Source organism: Bemisia tabaci, chromosome 3 (genome assembly GCF_918797505.1).
Source record: "Bemisia tabaci chromosome 3, PGI_BMITA_v3".
NCBI lineage: Eukaryota > Metazoa > Arthropoda > Insecta > Hemiptera > Aleyrodidae > Bemisia > Bemisia tabaci.
This window is the reverse complement of record NC_092795.1, coordinates 50954120-50975245: the sequence shown is the minus strand read 5'-3', so window position 1 is coordinate 50975245 and position 21126 is coordinate 50954120. Positions and strand designations below refer to the sequence as shown.

At 35.3% G+C, this 21126-nt stretch overlaps 2 protein-coding genes across 3 annotated transcripts; one reads left to right on the top strand and one right to left on the bottom strand.

Moving 5' to 3' along the window:
* Positions 1–15943, top strand: LOC109030559 (phospholipase DDHD1; the record flags this gene model as incomplete). The annotated part of the gene is given in 12 exon segments (XM_019041572.2): positions 1–57; positions 1328–1483; positions 2038–2178; positions 3270–3411; positions 4436–4542; positions 4870–5123; positions 5575–5640; positions 6114–6262; positions 7065–7240; positions 8134–8226; positions 9283–9486; positions 10454–15943. Coding segments are annotated over 12 exon segments (1616 nt in total), but the record flags the coding sequence as incomplete, so codon positions are not given.
* A 576-nt stretch (positions 15944–16519) lies between these two features.
* On the bottom strand, positions 16520–19382 carry PIG-F (phosphatidylinositol glycan anchor biosynthesis class F). Of its 2 annotated transcripts, none has more exons than XM_019041798.2 (2): positions 19001–19382; positions 16520–18019 (listed from the first exon to the last, which is right to left on the bottom strand). In XM_019041798.2, the coding sequence occupies exon 2, from the start codon at positions 17789–17791 to the stop codon at positions 17048–17050; it is 744 nt and encodes a 247-aa protein (XP_018897343.2). In that variant the 5' UTR covers positions 17792–18019; positions 19001–19382; the 3' UTR covers positions 16520–17047. The 2 variants fall into 2 exon arrangements, with proteins under 2 accessions (XP_018897343.2, XP_072154616.1); XM_072298515.1 differs by having other exon boundaries at positions 19261–19368.
* Positions 19383–21126: the final 1744 nt, after the last annotated feature.

Below are 21126 nucleotides of genomic sequence, written 5' to 3'. Positions count from 1 at the left end.
GTGGACTGTATGAAGTTGATCTGATATCAAAGAGAGGAGAATCCATCTACTGGTCAGGTGAGTAAGCTTTTTCAGTAATCAGCATAGGATTCAGTAATCTATTTCTGTCTGTTAAGTACCATGTAGTGCGTGTGGCAAATGCTTGAATTAATGAACTATGCCTTCCAATGGCAAGAAAGTCTTAATTCACTTTTTGATGCTCACAAATTAGATTCAAGTGGTGCATGGAATATATTTTACGACTAAGTTTAATTCATATCATTAATATCTCGATTTTTCAAAAACTGCATTTGCGCGCCCTATCCTCCAAGCCCCTAGGTATGTTCAGAATTTTGCGAGCTTCATCCCCTCCTAACACTCTTGTGATGTAGGTCCCTGTTCTTTAATATGGATAAAAAGAATGGTGCACTGCTTTCCTGCGGGGCGATTATTGAAATGATAACGACCCTATGTTGCCGCTTTGTCGTGTCACGCAATCGACTGAGTGAGACTCAGTCAATTGTGCGACATGACAAAGCGGCGACTTAGAGTTGATGTCATTCCAATAATCGCCCCGCAGAACCACTCATCCTCCCTAGAACATCAATTATTGTGTGAGCGAGTCAACTGATCAGTTTCCTGTCAGCACCATCGAACATTTTAATCTGTGATTTCAGACAGCGCTATTGGTTAGTGATAACGTAGGTAAGACTTGACTCTCATCTGAACTTACGATGAATGAGCTTTATTTGATCCTATTATGTGAAGGATCTATGGAAATCCCGAAGCATGAATGAATACGTAAGCACTAACTCGAAAAACTTCGCACCACTTCCACTTCTCCAGACAAAAGGGATCCCTCAGCAAGTCTGTTGCGGTGTACATGAGAGCAATAACTGGTATGAATTTCAAAGTGCATGGGAACTTTTGCGAGTTGCGAACCTCGGTTCATACCCTAATAGAGTTGCTACAACCTTCTTTAACACGGTAGAAATTCTGTTACATCCATTTAAAAGGAGTTTTTAACTGATACTCCACAGTATTTCCTCAGCCCTAGTTTTATATCTTCTCTCACATCTCTTTAATTGAAACAGCAAGGCCAAAATTTGATATTCGAGTCGGCTCCCCCTTTTACTTGAGAAACCCATTCATAGTACACCTTTCCAGTCCTCTTCTATCTTTGATAACTGTAAGTAAGCTAAGTTGATTCTGCTGTATCTTACCGGCTCAAAATAATGCAAAAGCTGGGTTATTTTTCAAAGTGCAAAAGTCTTCGAATGAGAATAATAGCGAAACATGCAGGAATGAACCATCCAGTTTTTTTCACTATTCTCTTTCAAATTTTCAGGGGAAAATTTTTTAATCATCCGAGGCTCCTGGTTGTATGAAAATGGACAGCCCCTGGATGAGCATGATGCAGATATCATTGAATCAGTTCATCTCAAACTTTTTGGTGGGCGCAAATCATCTGAATATTTGGCTGATGCAAAGGCTCCAAAATCAGGTATGTTACATATTGTGCGGTACTTTTGTTGAGAGTATGAGCGTCCTTTTAATTTAGTATTATCTTTTTATAAAGCCTCAAACCTCCATAGGGACATTTTCTCAAGTAGCCCAGAAGGAGAGTGTTTAATACTTGAATTGTAAGTACCAATTTTGTCTTTGTACAATTTGAGGCCATTTCGAGGTTTAAAGCTCTTCAGCTGTGTAGGCTTTTTTTTGTTTAAAAATAAACCCAACTACCTATATTCTTCAAATTCTCTAGGAGTGTTCTTGAATGAATGAGAAAAATTAGCAGATAAATTAAAAAAAAAAAAAAAAAAAAAAAAACCAAAAAAAACTATTGGCCAGTCTTTTAAAGAAAGTAAAACATGGGGGGCAACTTGCATTTTCCAACTGCAGCCATTAATTTACTCGAACACAAAAGAGCAACTCAATCACAGTGCAATAGACTAAATGGCAGAATAGTATAGAATGTATTCTTTGATGTTACCTAAAATTCAAGAGATTTTTAAGTTATTACCTACAATTTTATCCCTGTATTTTTTCTTTTTTCAGTATTACACACAGAAACCTTCAACTCATTCAGCGTTGTGTGGTATTCTTCATCTCCGTATGAAGTATATCTGTACAGCCAAGATACCCCATCAAAAATCATGAGATCTTTTACCCAAAAACTAGGAGGTTACTTTCAGAAATGTAAGTCAATACCCATACCAATAAGACTTGCCAGCTTACTATCAGTATCAATTCTTGACACTTGCATAAATAGAATGCAACTTTTTTATCTAAAGGACTAAAACTGACCCACTAAAAAATGTGGTTATCTTACCGAACAAAGAACTCAATTGCTCAAGCAATATGAGCACTAAATGCAGTTTTAAAAACTTATTCATCTACCAGTTATATGTACTACACAGTTACAAACAAATGCGTCGGCAACATTTGCCTTATCAAATTATCAAATTCATGAGCAAAATCCCTACATTTTTGCACTATTCAGCATCCAAAAATGTATAAAATGTCAACAACGATGGGATAAAGTGGTGACCATCAGGAGGCAGAAGCCTTCTAGTATCATTAGCAGTTAATGAGTACCAGTAGAGAAGAGTTGATGTTTAAGTGAGAACTATATGCACAATCATTAATAAGGTCCTTGCTCCAGCAAACATTTTTTTTTTTTACTTTTTTTCTTTAAGGAATCATTCTAATGAGAGATTATGCCAAAAAAGATCATTATTAATTCTTGGAAAAGTCAAGAAATATGATGTTAAAACCCTGAAAATTCATGGAAAAGTCGGAAAATCTTGAAATCCAAGAAAACTGGTCATTCTATTAAGAGTGCAGTAGTATAGGTACCGTTCAGAACTTGCACAACAAGTGTGTACATTACCTTGCAAGATCCAAATGGAACATTTGGACCGTGTTAAACTGAAAAGAACCAAGCCATATCAGCTATCGCCAAATATAATTTGGCAATTTAATGTTTTACATGAAAAAGGTTGCGCGGATTTTCGTGCACATTTCAGTGAATTTTCTCCATTGTACGAAGAAAATTCCTTAAAATTTCCAAAAAAATCTGCTCAAACATTCTCTCGTAAAAAATTAAATTACCTAGTTAAATTTGGCAATGGCTGATGTGGCTTGGTTCCTTTCTGTTAAAAGCCGTCCATTTGGTTGCCATCAAGAAGTAATGTTTTCTTTCATCAAGATTAGTGTGTCTGCAATTTTATAGACTGTTAATTTGCATTTCAACTTTTATTCATTTTGCTTGTATTCTTATGTTCCAGCAATGGGGTATCGACTGGTACGAGGCTATAAGATCCTCTCGTCTGAAGAAGACAAACCAGCCGATATTAATCATCTAGTGTTCGTGATTCATGGTATTGGGCAAAAAATTGACACCGGGAAGATAATTAGAAACACTTCAAAGTAAGAGCACCAGCCAGAAAGTGATACTATTTTTCCTGCTATCATGAGTTACCATCAGTAATCCAAGAGATTACAATGTTTTTCAATGATCAGCTCACGATCAGTGGTAGTTTGACGTGTCCCTCATAGTCAATATTTTCTCTTATTTTCCCAAGTAGAAAAGACTGTACATGTAATTAAAGGCGTTTACATTAATAAAGAGCCAGTATTTCTACTACCAGTATCGTAGTTGCCTGTGCCAAATGAATCAATGAGAATGAAGACATGCCAACTTGGAAAAATGGAAATGATCAGGAAACACAAAAACTGCTCAGTACGTGATGAAGTTTGATTAGTAGAAGCTTTTTGGTGGCATTGTTTAGAGCACCTCTGATCACGTTTTGGGAATTTCCTTTTGCAGGTAGATAAGCAATACTAAACTGTAAAAAAGTGAGAATTGAACAAACCAGATATGGTGTGCTTTCATTCTCACTGGTTCAAATTTGCTGATGATTTTTATCCTCCAAAAATTTGAACGAAAGGAGGCCCCTATGACTCAGATAGAACGGAAGAGAAATCATTCGAAAGTACATTACTCTTTTTCTTTTTAATCCTTTTCCTTTTTTTAATTCAATATTAAGTGGCCATAGGCTTTAATCGTAATCGAAGCGCCTTACTGGGGAAGAATTAAAATCTTATATTTGTCCATGAGTTAAGACAAAATTTAAATAGCAAAGAGATATGTGATCAGTCGGTTGTATGATTTAAGCTCAACAACGGACGCCGAAGGAGGCCGGATAATTTGTTGATTATCTATAACCAAAGAGGTGTATTTTAACAACTTATTTTTTGTATTACTAAAAGTCTGGCCCCTAAACTCCAATAACAGAACCAACCAATCGTATAGTGCCATTTACCTCAGTCTGATTTTTTCAATAGAGGAATAAAAAGTTTCAACAATAAAACAGCACGCCAGTCTATGGTGCGGGCTTATCTGTGAGTTTCTTCCCAATTTTAATTTGAGTATTTTCTTTTTTTCGGACAGTCTTAGAGAAAGTGTATTCCGCATCAAAACAAAATATTTTGAAACGGCCAAGCAGCGCGTTGAGTTTTTCCCTGTGGAATGGCGGTCATCTCTTCAGCTTGATGGAGGTTTGTCACTTTTCTTCCACATGTGAATTTTTCCTTCTAAAACAATGGAATCTTTTCCAAAATTTTGTACAACTTGTTATTTTCATTGACAAGACAGGTTGCCACTTTATCCTAGTTTTTTCCCAACATGAACAAAATGAGTCGCTTTCTAGGCTGTCATCAATAAACTAAAAAAACCTAATATTTCCAAGATAACTTCTCCATGTATGGTCACAAATTTCAAACCAAATTCATAAGAATAAAACATGAAGGCTCTAACTGTGTAAGCATGCATTTTATCCTCGTTCCACTCAGTGTACCACAGTTGTTTCTGTTTTTTACTTTCAGATATTGTTGAAGCAATAACACCTTCTAATGTTCTAAACTTACGACAGTTGTTAAATGCATCGGCGATGGACATAATGTATTACACTTCTCCTCTATACAGTGCTGAAATACAACAAGGGTTGACAAAAGAATTAAATAGGCTTTATTCCATGTTTGTTGAACGTAACCCGAACAGTGATGTGAAAGTCTCCGTAGTAGCTCATTCTTTAGGATGTGTCATTGTTTATGACATCATCACAGGTTGGATGCCAAGAGTAAGTAACACCAAAGATTCAACGTCCTTTATCAACCTCTATCCAGCCAATTTATTTGTACTTGACTTCATAAAATTTTGAAATTTTTTAAAATAATTTCAAATTTTTCGAAGTTTTGTAACCTCCCAAGGTATCGATAAACACCAAGCCAACTGAAAGAATAAATAAATAGATAAAATTAGTGCCGATTTTAAAACTTAGAGGGCCTTTACAAACGGTTTTATTATCTAACTATAATCTGACTGTAACATACTTTTGATTTTTTTTCTTTTTCCTTTTTTTTTAGAAAAAAAGGATTTTCAGGAAACAGGCAGATGCCCAATAGTGCTTCCTCTAATTAATTTTTTTAATGTTTCTCTGCCATTTTCCTGTCATTCATTTTCATTTCTTGTATGTATTTTATCACTCTCTCATTTTATTTTCACTTACTTTCATGAATTCTTAATTACAGTTGTACCAAGAGGATTTTTTAAGCAAAGAATCCTTGCTAACAGGAAAATCGCGGCTAAAGTTCCAAGTAAGCCATCACCTTTTGCTTTTATTATGTTTAATTTTACTGTAGACTTAGGCGTCAAATGTTTTACTTAAACAATTATGAATGAGTTCGTATGTATCAAGCAGCCAGTTTTTTGGAATTAAGAGCTCTTATTTTTTTATATTATTTAACTATGGAAATGCAAGCAGTAGAATAATTGCTCTGAAGAAAAAAAAAAGAGAGCATGATCAACATTTAAACAAACACAAAGTCAGTTTTCTCTCACTCAGAAGTCACTATTATTCAAGAAATTGCTAAAATTAAAATAGTTCTCTTCGTGGTAATTTTTCTAAAATGATTTTCAAACTAATCAATTTCTTGGTTTGTTTAAAAATATAATAGTGAAAAAATCGTAAGCTTAATTTTTTCAATGTAACTTTTTTCACTCAGGAGCTAGTTATGTGCTCACCAAGAAATGTAGATCAATTAATGAATTTATTTTTTTGCTTTTTCAGCTAGAAAATTTTTTCTGTCTTGGCTCACCGCTCGCAGTTTTTCTTGCCTTACGACTTCCTCAAGGTCATCATGGGAGTCATTTATTTCCTCCATCTCTCTGCCATAGACTTTATAATGTGTTCCATCCATCTGATCCTGTTGCATACAGGTATGACACTCAGGTGTTTTTCCTCCGTCAAATTTCTAAAAGGGAGGGTAAATATGATATAGTGATGTGAAATACCAATTTCTTCTCTTCTTCTTATTTTTTCTTTCCTATTATATGAAAAGAAGTATGTTGCTCTAAGGTCATGTAGATTAATTTTGAAACCAGAGTAGTTCCCAACTCGACATGAGTAGAATGACAATTTTCATTTAAAATTTCTTCCACAGGGAGTTTCCATTTTAGTCACATTGAAACTCACGATTTCTTGTTACATCCAGTTGTTTATCTGAAAATGTTTAATGTTTAGCATAGATACTGCTAACAGGTAAAGCTGCTTCCGTAAACATTTTCATCAGTCCCTTGACACTTCTTCGTAACGGAATTTTATTGTCATCACAGCACGTTAGTTCTTAGAGCAACACTCAATGGCAGGGGCGCAGAAACTCTCCACCGCAGTCATAAAACTATTCTAGCCACGTGAGAAAATGGGAAAGCCAGGGCGTGTCAGCATGTAAAGTGCATGTATTTTCCAAAATTGCAGCAGTTCCTAACAGTTGAGCAAATGAAAAAAGAGATAAAAAAGAAAGCTGTCATTATGAAAATCTTAGGAAGAAAGGGGATTTAAAATGAGCAGGAGCTCTCTGCATTCCTGTCCAAGGCTACCAACCAATTCATCAATTCGCTATGCTTTAATCCTGAAGTCCCTATTTAAATTTCTTTATTGCTCTCAAGATTTCTTTACTATTTTGAAAGTAAAGGTTGCACTACTTTGTATCTGATTTTCTTCCTTTTTATGCTTTTGTAGGTTAGAGCCTTTAGTTTTAAGAGATTTTTGTAAAATTGAGCCTTACCAAATCCAGCCTTGTAGTGAACAAGTGAATAGCGCTGAAGCAAACTATTTAGAAACTACATCTTCCGAAAATCAGGGGACAAACAAGGATGAAAACCCAGTCGTGTCACCCACTGGGACTCCTCTCAAAGGTATTCTCTACAATTTCATAATTTAGTATTCCTAGAAACTCTTTGTAGTTTTGCAGGATGGACATATATCTGCACTGCTGTGCTAAAAAGAACGCTGTATGAATATTTGAGAGTTGCCCAATTTTCTCCAGTAAAATGTCTATTTTTACATCGAGTTATAAATGCGTATTTTCTCTTGAAGTTTTCAGATAATTTTGATCTGATTGCGAATAAAATTCTCGGAACAATTGGGGGAAAATATTCACAGAAATCCCTAAAAATTTGTATTTTACCGGAGACAATTTGGTAGTGTCTGAAGGCTTTTACAACGTTCTTCCTTAGCACAGTAGCGCAAAGTTGTATTAACTGAAAGCTCCCAAGTTTTCCTGATTTTCTCCTGCTTTTTTAATCAGACTTGCTTTGAAAAATCTGCATTCTATTGACCTGAGAAGTTGTCATATCAGCTGCAATGCGATGGATGCAGGAACGCTTTTGCAAGCTCGCTAGAGCAGGTAGAGCCCATTTCAGATGACTTTGCCCTCTTTGCTGCATGCGTGGAATAGGGAAATTCCCATCCTGCACGTACAGCAAAAAAAGCAAAGTTATCTGAAATGGGCTCTAGCATTATCTTTTTTGATCTTAAGGAAGTTAAACTTGCACACATTAATGCAGTTGGCAGTGACACAATCATACCAGAGAGATTGGTCTGTATTCACCCCACGGAGAAAAAAAAACCATCCCCACGTATTCCCTATTATTTGCCAATAATGTGTCTAAAGCAAAACTTGCTTCACCACGTGACATGGCTTCTAAGGAATTGGTCAAAAATATCGCTAGTTTTTTCAGAAGCTTTTCCAAATTTACCTCTTCAGATATATATTATCAACATTCTTTCCTTTTTTTCTTTCTTCCAGAACGATCCTGGAAACTTTGGAATTTAGTTCAAGGAAGCTCTAAACCACCTGAAGAAGTAACCTCCCCTCAGCAGCAGGAGTCCCCAATGGAAGGTACGTACATCACTAATGCATAAAATATCAGTAACAATTGAAGTCATTTCATTCAGGTTTTTGGATCTTCTTTTGTACTGAATAATTAAACAGAACCCTCATGGGTTTTTTACCCATTAGGGTGGTAAAAAAAAACCGACACTTTTAAATATTCTATTACATCCTCCAGATTGCTTCCAAATTCTGCAAAAAATTTATGGAATTTAGAGGGAGCGCAACTCTTAAGTCTTACCCTCATGAGGAATACTAAAGAGAAGGAGAGACAACAATAGAGGCTACCATAAAAATTATTCGACTCCAATAATAAGGAATTTTTTTGCATGGTCCTGTTTTAAACCAGTTGAACCTTGTTAGTTTCCAATGACAATTTACAAAAGTTGGGGTGGACGAGTGTAGGAAGAGGGCAGAACCTGAGCTGCTTACGTACTCGTGTTTTTGCTATCCCGGGAGATTCGGGGGATGCTGCATTGTATTATGGGCTCATTTATCGGTTGTAATTTCTTTGAGTATGATGGATAAAATGCAATAATTTCACCATACATGGTGCTGCCAAGCTTTTGTTGCCATGGTGTCATGACTCGACTCCTTTGGTCCAAGGAGTGATTTTTAGTTCTTATTTTCTTAAGTTTTTTTTTTGTTGTTAAAAGTAAGACTTCATCCTTTTTTCTATGAAAAAAGGTAATTTGACCGCATGGTCTGGTCTGTTTCCCTTTGAATCAATGTAATTTTCCATGGTTGAAAGATGGGGCTAGCAAGGAACCTGAAGATTGGCGCTGGAGCTGCAAACTTCACTTCCATCCTAAAAGAACCTGATGGAATAAGGACAGCACCAAGGACAAAGGTTTTCAAAAGTCTCCCATAAATAGGACACTCTCATGCTGGAGCCACTGTCTCAATGCCTGAGCTTTACTTATTGCAAAAGCACCAATAAGAATTTAAACTGGGAAAGGGTAGGCACATTGAACAACCCCACTAACTTCTGAGTTTTGGAATCAAATTCCACAGTCAAATCTCCCTCTGAGTTTGAGGTCTATTTTAAATTTAAAATATATTTAGTTTCAGGATTGGAGCATCGCTTAGATTTTGCATTGAAAGATAACACAGGCTCTTATCATGCAATACGAAGTTACTGGGCAAGTTTGACTTCTCACACTTCATATTGGACCAGTAATGATGTGGCCTACTTTGTTTTCACAAAAATATTTCCCGATATAAAGCAGTCCAAAGCGACAGCAGAAACAGGGCCTTCCGTTCAAACTGGTAAGACGTCATTTATATGTATCATTTTTCTCGTGACTTTTTTCGTGCAGCAAGTATCGCAGTTCCATACTGCACCATGAATTCTAGACTAATCTAAATTTTTCAGTATTTTTTGTGGTAAAATAAATTTTTGTCACAAATGAGTAACTTTTCCCTCAGCATTACAATAGTGCCTTGATTATAAAAATGAAAGTTTTAAAAGGAACTTTGCCGTCTGATATTTTGAGGGTTTTTTAGCTTGGTTTCCCAGGTCCTTTCTTACTGATCTTTTTATTACACCTATCAAAGAACTATTTTGAGTTATGTCGTAAAAAGCAAACAAGGAATTAAAGCCTTTTTCTCCTATGCATGGTTTTACATTTTTACCATTTAAAAATTAACCAACAAACCCCAAATGAAAAATTTGATTCTTTGAAGTTAAAAGTTTTTTTTAATTTCAATGAATTGAACAGTTTTATGAGTAGAAGCAAATGAGAGTTTATAAGTTTTTCGAACCAATAAGATAAATATCCCCATCCAAATATGCTTGCCTAATCTATAAAGTTGTAGTATTAACCAAAATCCCTTGTTGTTTTCGTCTTTACCTTTTTAGGAAGGCCATTCTCAAGAGCTTCACAATCCTAAAAGTTTCATTTAGATTCTTTCATCTTACAACACAGTAACTGATTTTCTGCCTTTTCCACATACTCGTCCAAAAAATTGGACGTTTTGGGGTACCTTTGTTCATGTTCTCTATTAGGAATTAAAGAATCCGGACTAAAATCGCTCCTCCTAATTCTTTGATCCAAAAAATTACCCGTCAGCTTCTCAAGTTTTTTAACCCCTATCATAATCATAGAAAGATAGTCATGGCGTTGTTCTAAGTGGGGCGTCAATCTGGGCCTCCTATTACATCGTGCAGTATCCTATACTTGGAAATCTGCTCATACTTAATCCGTACACTAATTTAACTTTTTTTCATTTTCAGATACTGAAATGAACGAGTTCAAGCTGGATGAAGAAAGGTATTTGAACTCAATCATGCACTCTTTTGACTGAGTGAGTAAAATAGTTTAACTCACCTTTATCACCTTCTTATTCAAAGTCTACAGTTTCACTCTGTTTGAGAAATACCGCACACTTTATTTCAGGTGAAGTCAGAAGGGATTTGCTTTTTCAACACAAGAAGATTAACTCTCATTTATGAAATGATGTAAATTCCTCTCTTTCTTAAAGGGCCCTGCACAGAAAACCAAGGTATTTGGCTCCAGCTGAATTTCGTTGTTATTTTATATGATATTGTTTATAAACTCTTGAGCACAATAAGCTTTAAGAATCAAAACTTTTCTTGTTCTAATTCAATTGAATGCTGAAAGCTGTCAAAAAGTCTTTGATCAACGGAGGATCAGCTGAATTGGATCAGTAGATAGTGGATAATCAAGGCTTTTCTGCAGTATTTATTTTAGTATATTTCTTTTTCTATGTAATTGAATGTAAAAGAATTAGCATTGATTATCAAGTAAAAGGGAAAACTGGAAGTTTGTTCACTGTATTAATATTAGCTATGTAATTAACAGTCACGCCACGTATGTATTACATTCCTTAAATTTTTCATGCTCTAACTCCAAAAAAATTAAAGCCCTCTGCAGAATCATAACAGTCTAAAGGAGTGAAAAGTTGAATTATAACTTTTAATTTTATCCTTTTTAATACCAAAGAGTTGAAGATCTCAAAAAAAAGGTTATTTTGTGGTCCTCAGTATTTCCTCATGTACTGTTAACGCTATTTTAAACTTGCTTTTTGAGAAATTTGTTTATATTGAAAAGTGAAAAGTTATCTTTTTCCTTGTGTCCTATTACAAAATAAATTGAAAAAATTGTTTCAGCACAAATGAGCGAAGAAGTAAGAAGGATGATTCACTGGGGGATGATGACCTACCTATGTAATTTTTTACGGACTCTTTGGAGACAGGTAGAGCGATAGAGTTCAGAGACAGCAATGGGTCACTAAATGAGATATGGCTTAAAGCACACGTTTTATATTTTATTTTCAAAATTTTATGTAAAATGCAACCCTTGCAACAGAAGTTTAGTAATCAACTCTTTAGCAAAATATCAACATATACTCTCAATGCTGATCAAATGGTACACAAATCTTTGAAAACAGCGTCATTTGTATTTTTTCTTTTTTTCCATCAACAAAATTTGAATTATCACGTGTACTTCCGTAGGACGAGATTTCTGAATTTTTCTGTGGTGCCTAGCATTTTCTGTGTAAAATTTTGAAGAGAAAACTTACAACAGCGTGTTTTAGTTCGTGAATTTCTACACCCCATCATGTAGGTAGGTCTCTCTCAGCATAATCACCTGAACCAGTTGTCGAAAGCATTACATTTAAAAATAAATACCAAATTAGACGCTTTTGTTTCTTAAAAAAGTTATTTGATCACCCAATCTGAAACAGCCTATTTCAGTTATGTACGGAAGTTTGACTATTTTAACTCTTCTCTCATCATTTATGTCCCTATAGGAAGTAAGTCATTGTCAATAATTTTTCAGGTATTGGTCAAAATGTTTTGTTATGAGTACTTTATTTCCTTTTTTTACATTTTATTTCTAAATTATTGAAAAGTTTTAAACTTTTATTCAGTTTTATGGAAAACTATAAACTTATTGCGACGCACATGTTTTTGTTAACTGTGATTTTTTCTTGTTTTTATTTATTTGTTGGCCTCAAGGGATGAAACAATTTATTGGAGCAGAGAAAAAATGTATTGGGGCACTTTAGATTTATTCACTTATTTATCTATCAATTTATTATTTATTTAGTTTTAATACTCTTCTGAGGGAGAATGTGATTTTGATCTAGTATTCTAGTGACATTGGCTCAATGAAGAATGTAGTTGTGGCATTGTCTCACATGCAGGTTTTATTTTTCAATTCGTTTTGAATGTGATTGTTTTCTTGAAAGTATCAAGACAGGTGCTTATAATTACAAAATTAAGTTTGTGGAAATAAGATGTGTTAAAAGCCCACTAGACAAGGTCCAAATTTAAGCATCATGATATAAGTTCTCCCACAAAAATTTCATTAAGAGCAATATTTGTACATCAAAAATTACTAAAATCAACTCGTAACTAAGCTATTAAAGTTGTTTGATGCCTAAGTTCAAACTTCCTGCTCTTAAAAAAACCTCAGGTAATCTACTTGAGTTAAATTGCACACTAAATGTTACTGTGATAGTCTTTGCAATATAAAAATATAACAACCTTAAGTTCAGCGCTTTGGCTCAGCTATTGCACATTGTTTACACTTTGGTAGACTCTGGTTTTTTTTATGAGGAAGGAATTCAAATTTTTCAAAATCAGTGTCAATAAATACGCTAATATGTACCGCTGTTGGGAGTTAACTTCAGTGATTTTCAGTGCGCAGATCAAGTTCTAGGTGACATTTTGCATTAAAAAGAAATATTTATCAGAATGCTGAAACTCAAACCTTGTCTAGTGATCCATTCAATCTTGGCATTGTTTGAAGAGTCAATACTAATGCCATTGATTGAAATTTTTTTCACCATGTTTCGGCAAGTGCTGTCACGGTAGATTTTCCTTTCATTTCTATATTATTTATTCGTTCATTTTCCTGTGTGTATATTTTTGAAAAATATAGTCCTCTTATGATTCTACAATGAATATACAGTTGAACTTTTAGTCCCAGCTTTTACTTGTTTCATCCATCTGCGGAAGAATACTTGTTGCTTTATTGCAGTTGTGTCTAATGAATGTGATTCTCTTCCTATTAATTTTTGTTATTTCACCAGAATTCATTCTTTGAATACCCTTTTAACGTTTACTTCCCCACAATGATTTAAACTGTGAGAAAAGTGTTTAAGGAAAAGCTCACTCCGATTCCTTCTTTAAATGTTGGACTATTGACATCTGATGTGAACACAAATAATTCTCCCTCTTTCTCCAAAGATTTTGTCCATAGAATTGATTCCTGAAATGAAACTAGAGATTGCTGTTCAAATTAAATTAATTATACTTTTGATTTTAGTTAATAACTAATATGTATCTCCTTCTCTTTAAAGACAGCAATGAAAAAGAAAATAGGCTGAAATCTTGTAAATTTAGCTTCAACATGTTCAACCAATACCTAAAGGCAATATCTTCTAAATATTTTCATTGACTATTTAAGGATAATTTCCATATGTTTATATGTTTTGCCCACCATATATTTTAGCAGCCTAAAAAAAACTACTGGACCTCTTTTAGTCTAATGACCTAACTACTGGTCAACATTTACTGTGAAACACCAAATACTAAGTACCTATTGAAGTACCTTGAATACAATAACTTTTATTACATTTTAGGAAAGGTACTTGTAAAATTGGTACTTGATTTTTTTCTATTCAGTTTTTATGCTTGAATACTTATTGTAGTAGTGGGTACCTAATTTATGGTAGCTTTTTTACGTGCGATTTTTTATTTAAATATCAAATGCCCAAAGTATATAATAATAGGTACCTGTTAAACCTAGAAAGGTAAAATCCTTGCTTTCTGGTCGCATCAAATTCATCGGACTTACTGTGTATTTTTAGTTTGATTCAGTTTACACTAAACGCACAAAATGTGTCGGAAGTATGTAAAACAAAAAATAAATTTTTGACAAACTTAACTCTTTCCCTTAAAAAATTGAACCTAAAACGCATTATGGGCTGCCCTGAAGTCCATACGCAGAGTTATAGCGCTCCGAGTTTGTGCCGTGAAGTGAATATTGGCTCCATGGCAGCCCAATATGCGTCTTCTGTTAAATTCTTCAAGTGAAAGAAGTTAATTTGTCAAACATTTATTTTACATTTTATGCTTTGATCATTCCCTGTTTTTTTTTAAAAAAAATTTTGGAGCACACTCTTCCTGATCATAAGTGTAATCGCCAATAAAGATGCTCTCCTCAATTTTATCTGGACAAGCGTTCATATATTGTTGCTGTGTTTGCTTTCCTCTGAAGTCTTTACGTAGAGTGTCCATGTTCAATTGCCCAGTAGTATGTTATATTTTTATCAAAGCCAATGATTTAATCTTCAATCGAAAATGCCATCCGAATTGTGATGCATTACTTTTACCATCCCTTTTTCTCCAATTTTTCTATTTCAAGTAACAACTTGCCTTCATGTCTCCTCGAGCCACACTCATGAATAATATTGGAGTCTCTCCTCCCAACAGAAGAAGATGGAGCATGACTTTGAATTACTCCTAGTTTCTGTCTGTGTATTCTCTCTTGAGTTAAGGATTGAAGGATGTAGAGGTGAATGGATGTATGGGCGAATGTCCAGTGCCATATTTGAACAACTGATCACTAATTTTTAGGAAGTCCCATGAAAATTTAATGAATTTTTGTCCCTCAAAAATATTTTTATAATGTAGGTAGGAAAGTTTTTCTTTTCTTTTAATGACTTTTTTAATAACTATACGGCAGTATCCGAACTTATTACATGAAATGAAGGCGAAAAAAGTCGCACAATTTTATGAAAGGATGGCAAGGGACATCTGCCCTTTCTCCCTGTTTCCTTCAATCAGTTTTACATTTTTGTGTATTTATCCATGCTTATTTTTGGATTTTATTTATCAGAAAAAATTATAAAAAAGTTAATTGAAGTAATTATGCTTGTTATTCTTGAAAACATTTTAAAAAGAAAGAAAAAACACTTGCACGTGTATACAATCTGCAGACATTTGAATGGATACAGCAGGTTTTGCTTTAAAAATCCTTATTTTTCCATCAATATTTTTAGAGGAGGCAGATGATAAATAAAATATATCAGAGCATTTGATATTATGTAAGAGAACTAATTTTTAAAGAAGGAATATTATTATAGTTTAAGTAAAAGTTGCGAAATTTTAAAATTTATTGATCCCTGTGAACATTTGAAGCACCAGTATAGCAACCATTCATCTCACAAGTTCCTCTCTATACATATTCCCCTATTTTCCAACTTGAACTGCCAAGTCCCTCTCAAGTGATTAGAGCAAGCTTATGCTGGTGCTCTAAAACCTTACCTCCTACCTCCTAACATTTCATAGTGAAATGTAAAAAAATGTTGATCTTAGTCGTTTACTAATTTTTTCACTTTAAATCGTTCATTGGTGGTAGTAATGAACTACATTTTCGAAGTTCATTAAGTATATCAAAGACATTTTGCCAAATTTTTTGTCAACCATATTTAAGCTTTCTGGTTTTAAAGGGTATGTAAGAAATTAAAGTTTTTATCAATCTGTGTATGTTATTGTGTAATACAAATGTTGATATCAACTGGCCAGGGAAGTGTCTGTAGTCGTTCCCTCCAACTAAAACGCTAATTGTACTAAAAATAACGTTTCCTCTGTTATTATTTTAGAACATCATCGTTCATCATTTGTTTATCTGGGATGTGAAAATTACTCACTATCTTGAGACAATAAATACAGCATCATCAGTATTAACTTCTATGTCTAATTATTTCTACCATCAGGCATTACATTATTTGATTCCTTCCATTTGAAATAATATTTCATTGCATTACGCAGCTGTGTTGTATTTAAATCCAAAATTATCTTAGATTAATTTTTTTAGTGGTTCTGTGTTGTGCATTTCATCCTTATTTTCAAACATTCAGCTTTAATTTGTAAGATTATAGAGTAATGTCAAGTGATGAGGCTATGGAAGACCTAAAAAATGATGTCAGCAAGATTTATTTTTAATTTTAAAATCAAGGTTACAATTTTTTCCTCTATTTTCTCATCTACACTCCCTACTTAATGCCTGCAGTTACTTATTTTATTTTTGACCGTTTTCTTCTTAAAAAGTTCTTAAAAGAATCCTAAAAGTGATCACAAACAGGCTAATAGGAGTATTAGCTCTTTTTCCAAGATTTTGCTTCACAGAGCAGGGAATTTTACTTCGAAAAAAGATACCTACTTTTTAGTAGTACGAAGTAGGAAACACGGAGAAAACATCCTTCATTAACTGGGAGAACCAGATAAAAAACTACCAATCACAGAGAAATAATAACAAGTGACTTGAAGACTAGGAAGTTTAATACAGTAAAATACAGGAAAGAAAAAAAGCAAATGGTAACAGAACACAATAAGAAATGATTGAGAGGCCATGAACTGTCCAAAAATTATGAGCCAAATCTTATTTTAAAAGTAAACTTTTCGGTACAGTTAAAACTGTAAAATTTTAAACGGTCAGGGTGGCTCAAAACTGCAGCAGATGCAAGCATTCTCCATTTCAATATCACCTTCTCACCACAGAAAACTATTTTCTTTTACTCGTTTCAAAACTACGTAACAGGGTAATTATGAACAAAAAAGCTTTTCAAAATTGTTCCACATTACTAAAAAGTCTTCAGTTATTGTAGGGCTTATGGACAAAATCATTGAAATTCACAAAAACTGTAGGTATTAAAAACAGATGGGTCCATGATTAATTTTGTTAAAAATGGATACAGTAGGTGTTTAAAAATAAAACCTATCTTAATACTTATTTCAAAATAAACTTAACAATTGTTTTGTGAAAGAATCGGGACGATGGAAAATTACTGTTTAACAGACTCTTTTCCCAAATTTGTTCACTGTTTTTTTATGGATAAACATATTAGAATACTGAATGCAAGTGACAACATGAGAGATCAAATACCCTAATATTGAGGCAAAAGAGCAAGGTATCGGCCATATTTGCCATGGTCGATCCCAGTCAAGAGGAATTACAAAGGCGCCAAACCAAGCACCAACAAGGACGAATTGAACATTTCTAAATAAGATTTGCTCAAATGCATTCGCTGGATTTGCTGTCAGCAAAAAATTAAACAATGAATCTGGACCAAGATGTAAGCAAATTGGAAGAAATATTAATACAACAATTAAGGAACTGAACATCAAGGTCTCTTCATGCTTCGCTAAAAATTCTGCACCCAAAAGAATAGAAATGGCAAAAAATATCGCCACTGAAAATGCAAGCAAGACGATAGACTTCAAGATTTTCTTTAACTTAACCTGAGACAGGACTTGACCTGCTGCTAAGTCGTATAGAGTTTTGGATTTATTCCATTTCTTGCTGCCAGAATTTATGAAAGTGGAATTTTGTACCGTGCTGTTTGAATAGATAAATTTTATAATTTCAACACATATTAAGAGTATCAAAAATGGCACAAAATTGGTACTTCCTATTTTCAGATAAAGGTCAGAGAAGTACAGGAAAGTAAGTAATGTGAATAAGAACACCGATGAGTACAAACTGTAGGAAATTATCAATCGATTGGAAATAACCGGCTCCTGAAACGCTCTCATTTTAAGTATTATTTTTCCACTAAGAGAGGACTTACATTCAAGTTTGGAATTCTGACACTCAGATGGAAGATGGAAAGACAGCCATTAAATAATACAATTTCGCAGCAGTTTTTTCTAAGACAGCAGGTTGATGCTACCTTCCTTTTTTGCCCTTCTTCTGTTTCATGATGAATTTTTTACTCCATAAATTTGATTTATTGGTCATGCCGAAACAAAACTCCCATGAATCTGTAACAGGAAAAAAAGAAAGTTTTAAGAAATCTGAAGTGAAAAAAAGTTGATGCCACATGGACAAGTCCAGCATGACAGGGTGCTGAGGTGACCAAGAAGCCAGGGATGCTTCGATGCAAATGCAACTCCCAAACCCTAGATTTAAGTGGCATCTGCCCCATACGTTCATCATCATTTAAAGTATGTGAGTACATTATTTTTCAAATTTTTTTTGCTGCAATTCCCTCTGGAACAAAGATTGACACTCGTCCTAAGACAGCAAAGACAATTACAAAAGGTGCTCGGAGTAGATGCATTCATTATCAAAATTAATTCGAAGGTGAAATTGGAAGAAATCCTGATCTTATCATTTATACTTTCATCAAATTTTACCTATTATAAACTGATCAAAGGAGACATCTTCAGGAAATCTTCATAATTTTCAGTGAAAAGTTGCAAGGGTAAATGACCCTACGGAGATTAATTTCATTTGTATCTCTTAAATACCGGAGTCTATTAAATGCAGGCATCGGCCAACAAGATCCACTTAATGCCTTGTTGACAGATTATTTGTGGTTTTGATGGGGATGTGACATTCTGCTGAACAGCTTGCCTGGTTTCCTCAAGAAGTATCAAGTTTTCATCGCGCAAGCGGTAGTTTTCTCTCAAGTTAAGTTTCGCCTGTATTATACTAAAATGAATCAGCGACGCAATGTTTTTGCAGGCAACTAATTGACTGCTACCCAATACACAGGACTGAGACAATCTGTACCAAAGTGCACAGAAAAATTGCGCAAAGAATGCGCTAGTTTTCAAGGAGTGACAGCAAAGTTTATCCTCAATTACTTCAAGGATTCTAACATAACGTGTTGAGAACCAATGTGTGCCATTGCACAGAGAGAGTTGCTGATGTCATTGGAAATTTAAATTCTTTACTCAATGATACTTCACCAATAAATTCTAACTTACTACAAAGTATAAGGAGCACCATAACCTTACCTCCGCGTTACAACTTCAAGTTTTAGTCGAATTTTCCTTCGTCGGTGTACATTGAACCTCGGATACGGTTGATATTTTCTAAGGTTCTAAATGCCTCTGAAGCCAGTCTGTTTCAGAATGTAGTTACAAAACCAGTTTAGTGATGAGAGGAAATGCGCAATGCAGGCAGTGCATGTTATGATTCTAAAAGGCACTTGTTTTGTTCGCTATTGCAGTGTCGTGTTCGCTTATTTCAGGTAATTAAAATAAAATATATAAACCTCAATATAGACCAGAAACAGGAAGCAAGCGGAAACGAAATATAAACAGTAATTTTAATTTAAACTCTGAGAGCCGCTTATCAGCAGGCCGCTCCTCGTTATCAAAACAAAACCAAAACAACATCGATGCATTGATGCAATCGGAGAATTCCTAAAATGTAGCATGTATGAAGCGAATGAAAATAAAATTACTCTCGGGGTGTTCATCGGGTTTATGAAAGGACTATTTTTTTTAATAACCAAAAAATAGGATCTTTCGGTTTTAGTTCTGATTATATTTCAGTGCAAGGACCAGATAACACATTGCATTACGGAGGGAATTGAGAAAATAATGTTTTTTAGATTAACAGACTTGATTGGAAAAATCTTGCCGCGAATTTCAAAAACTTTCTGTAGGTTCTCAAAAGAGGCATTGCAACTCAAGGAATCAATTTCCAAGTTAGTGGTTACTATCAGATGGGAACCCCCCCCCCCCCCCCCCCCATTTCCTTCGCAGAAAAGCAGCGTAAAAATAATGGATTGCTACACACTTGAATACCCTCAAATTTTTTTCTTATTCTACACCACGAAACTCGCAACAAGTATTCTTTACAAGAGATACATACAGCATGCTTTTCATTTTATGGATATTGTAGTTGGATCAATTTTTCGGTGAGAACAGCTCCGAATTACTTCAAAGGCGACTCAATTTTTTAAATTTTCTAGAGGAGGCCCTTCGGCCCCCCTTTTAAAGAGGGAAGTCCCACGAACTTTCGTTTGAGCTAGGGGAGTCTCGCAGACCCCTCCCCCTTAATGGAGTGACTATACAGACCTACTTGTGTCCCCAAGACACCCCTACCCCCCTAGTGAGGAGAGTGCTGCATTTGCAACATTGAAGGCGCCTCGCGCCCCCGATGGATTGGGCTCTTTGAATGTCAAGGGAGGCAGCCCCTGGGGTTCGGCTTCTTGGATGCCAAGGGGGGCAGCCCCTGGGGGTTGGGTTTCTTGGATGCTAGGGGGAGTACCCCGAGGGTCGAGTTGCTTGGATGTCAGGTGGGGCAGTCCCCGGTGGGTTGGGCTCTGGATGCCAAGGGGGGCAGCCCCTGGGGATTGGACTTCTTGGATGCTAGAAGCGGGGTCAGCCCCAAGGTTTGGGCTCCTTGGATATCAGGTGGGGCAGCCCACGGAGGCTTGGGCTCCTCGGATGCCAAAGAATGCAGCCCCTGGAGGTTGGGCCTCTTGGATATCAGGGGGATCACTCCAAGGGTCGGGTTGCTTAGATGTCAAGTGGGGCAGCCCCTGGGGGGTTGGGATCACTGGATGCTATATGTATGGGGAGCCCCCGGAGGTTTTGCTCCCTAAATATTACGTATCACATTGCTGAATTGAAAACGTGCCATATTGCCTGGACCAATGATTTGCCTTCAATTCGCCAACTATGCAAAATGACTGTCGTGACGCACGAATAGTGGTATCAGAAATTTGCATCAGGATTACGGAGTGGGTTGAAGGCACTTTTCTGTATCTTATGTGAGTGGTACAGTGATGTTGACCAAAAATGTTCACAATTTGGAGTCTTCAATCGAGCCGTAATTTTGAAAAATGCCCGAGGAATATTATTTTGATTATCAAATAATAAGATTTTTTCTTGTCTGTAAATCTTATTTCAAAAAAGAGAGCCCAAGCACTCGGTTCAGATTGCGGGTTTAAGTCTTCCTGCTTTGGGTATCACCGTAAACGAGATTTGTGATTGCGGACCTACGCCGTCGATGTACCTATGCCAAAGTGTTGGAGGAAAAATAGAAAAAAAGTAGCACCTATATTATTTTTTGAAGATCCATGCAGAGACGATATATTCTAGAGACTCCGCACTGTCTTCTTAATCTT

Bases quoted from the DNA above. Each gene is read 5' to 3' on its own strand.
- PIG-F (XM_019041798.2), bottom strand. From the start codon at position 17,791: ATGAGAGCGTTTCAGGAGCCGGTTATTTCCAATCGATTGATAATTTCC.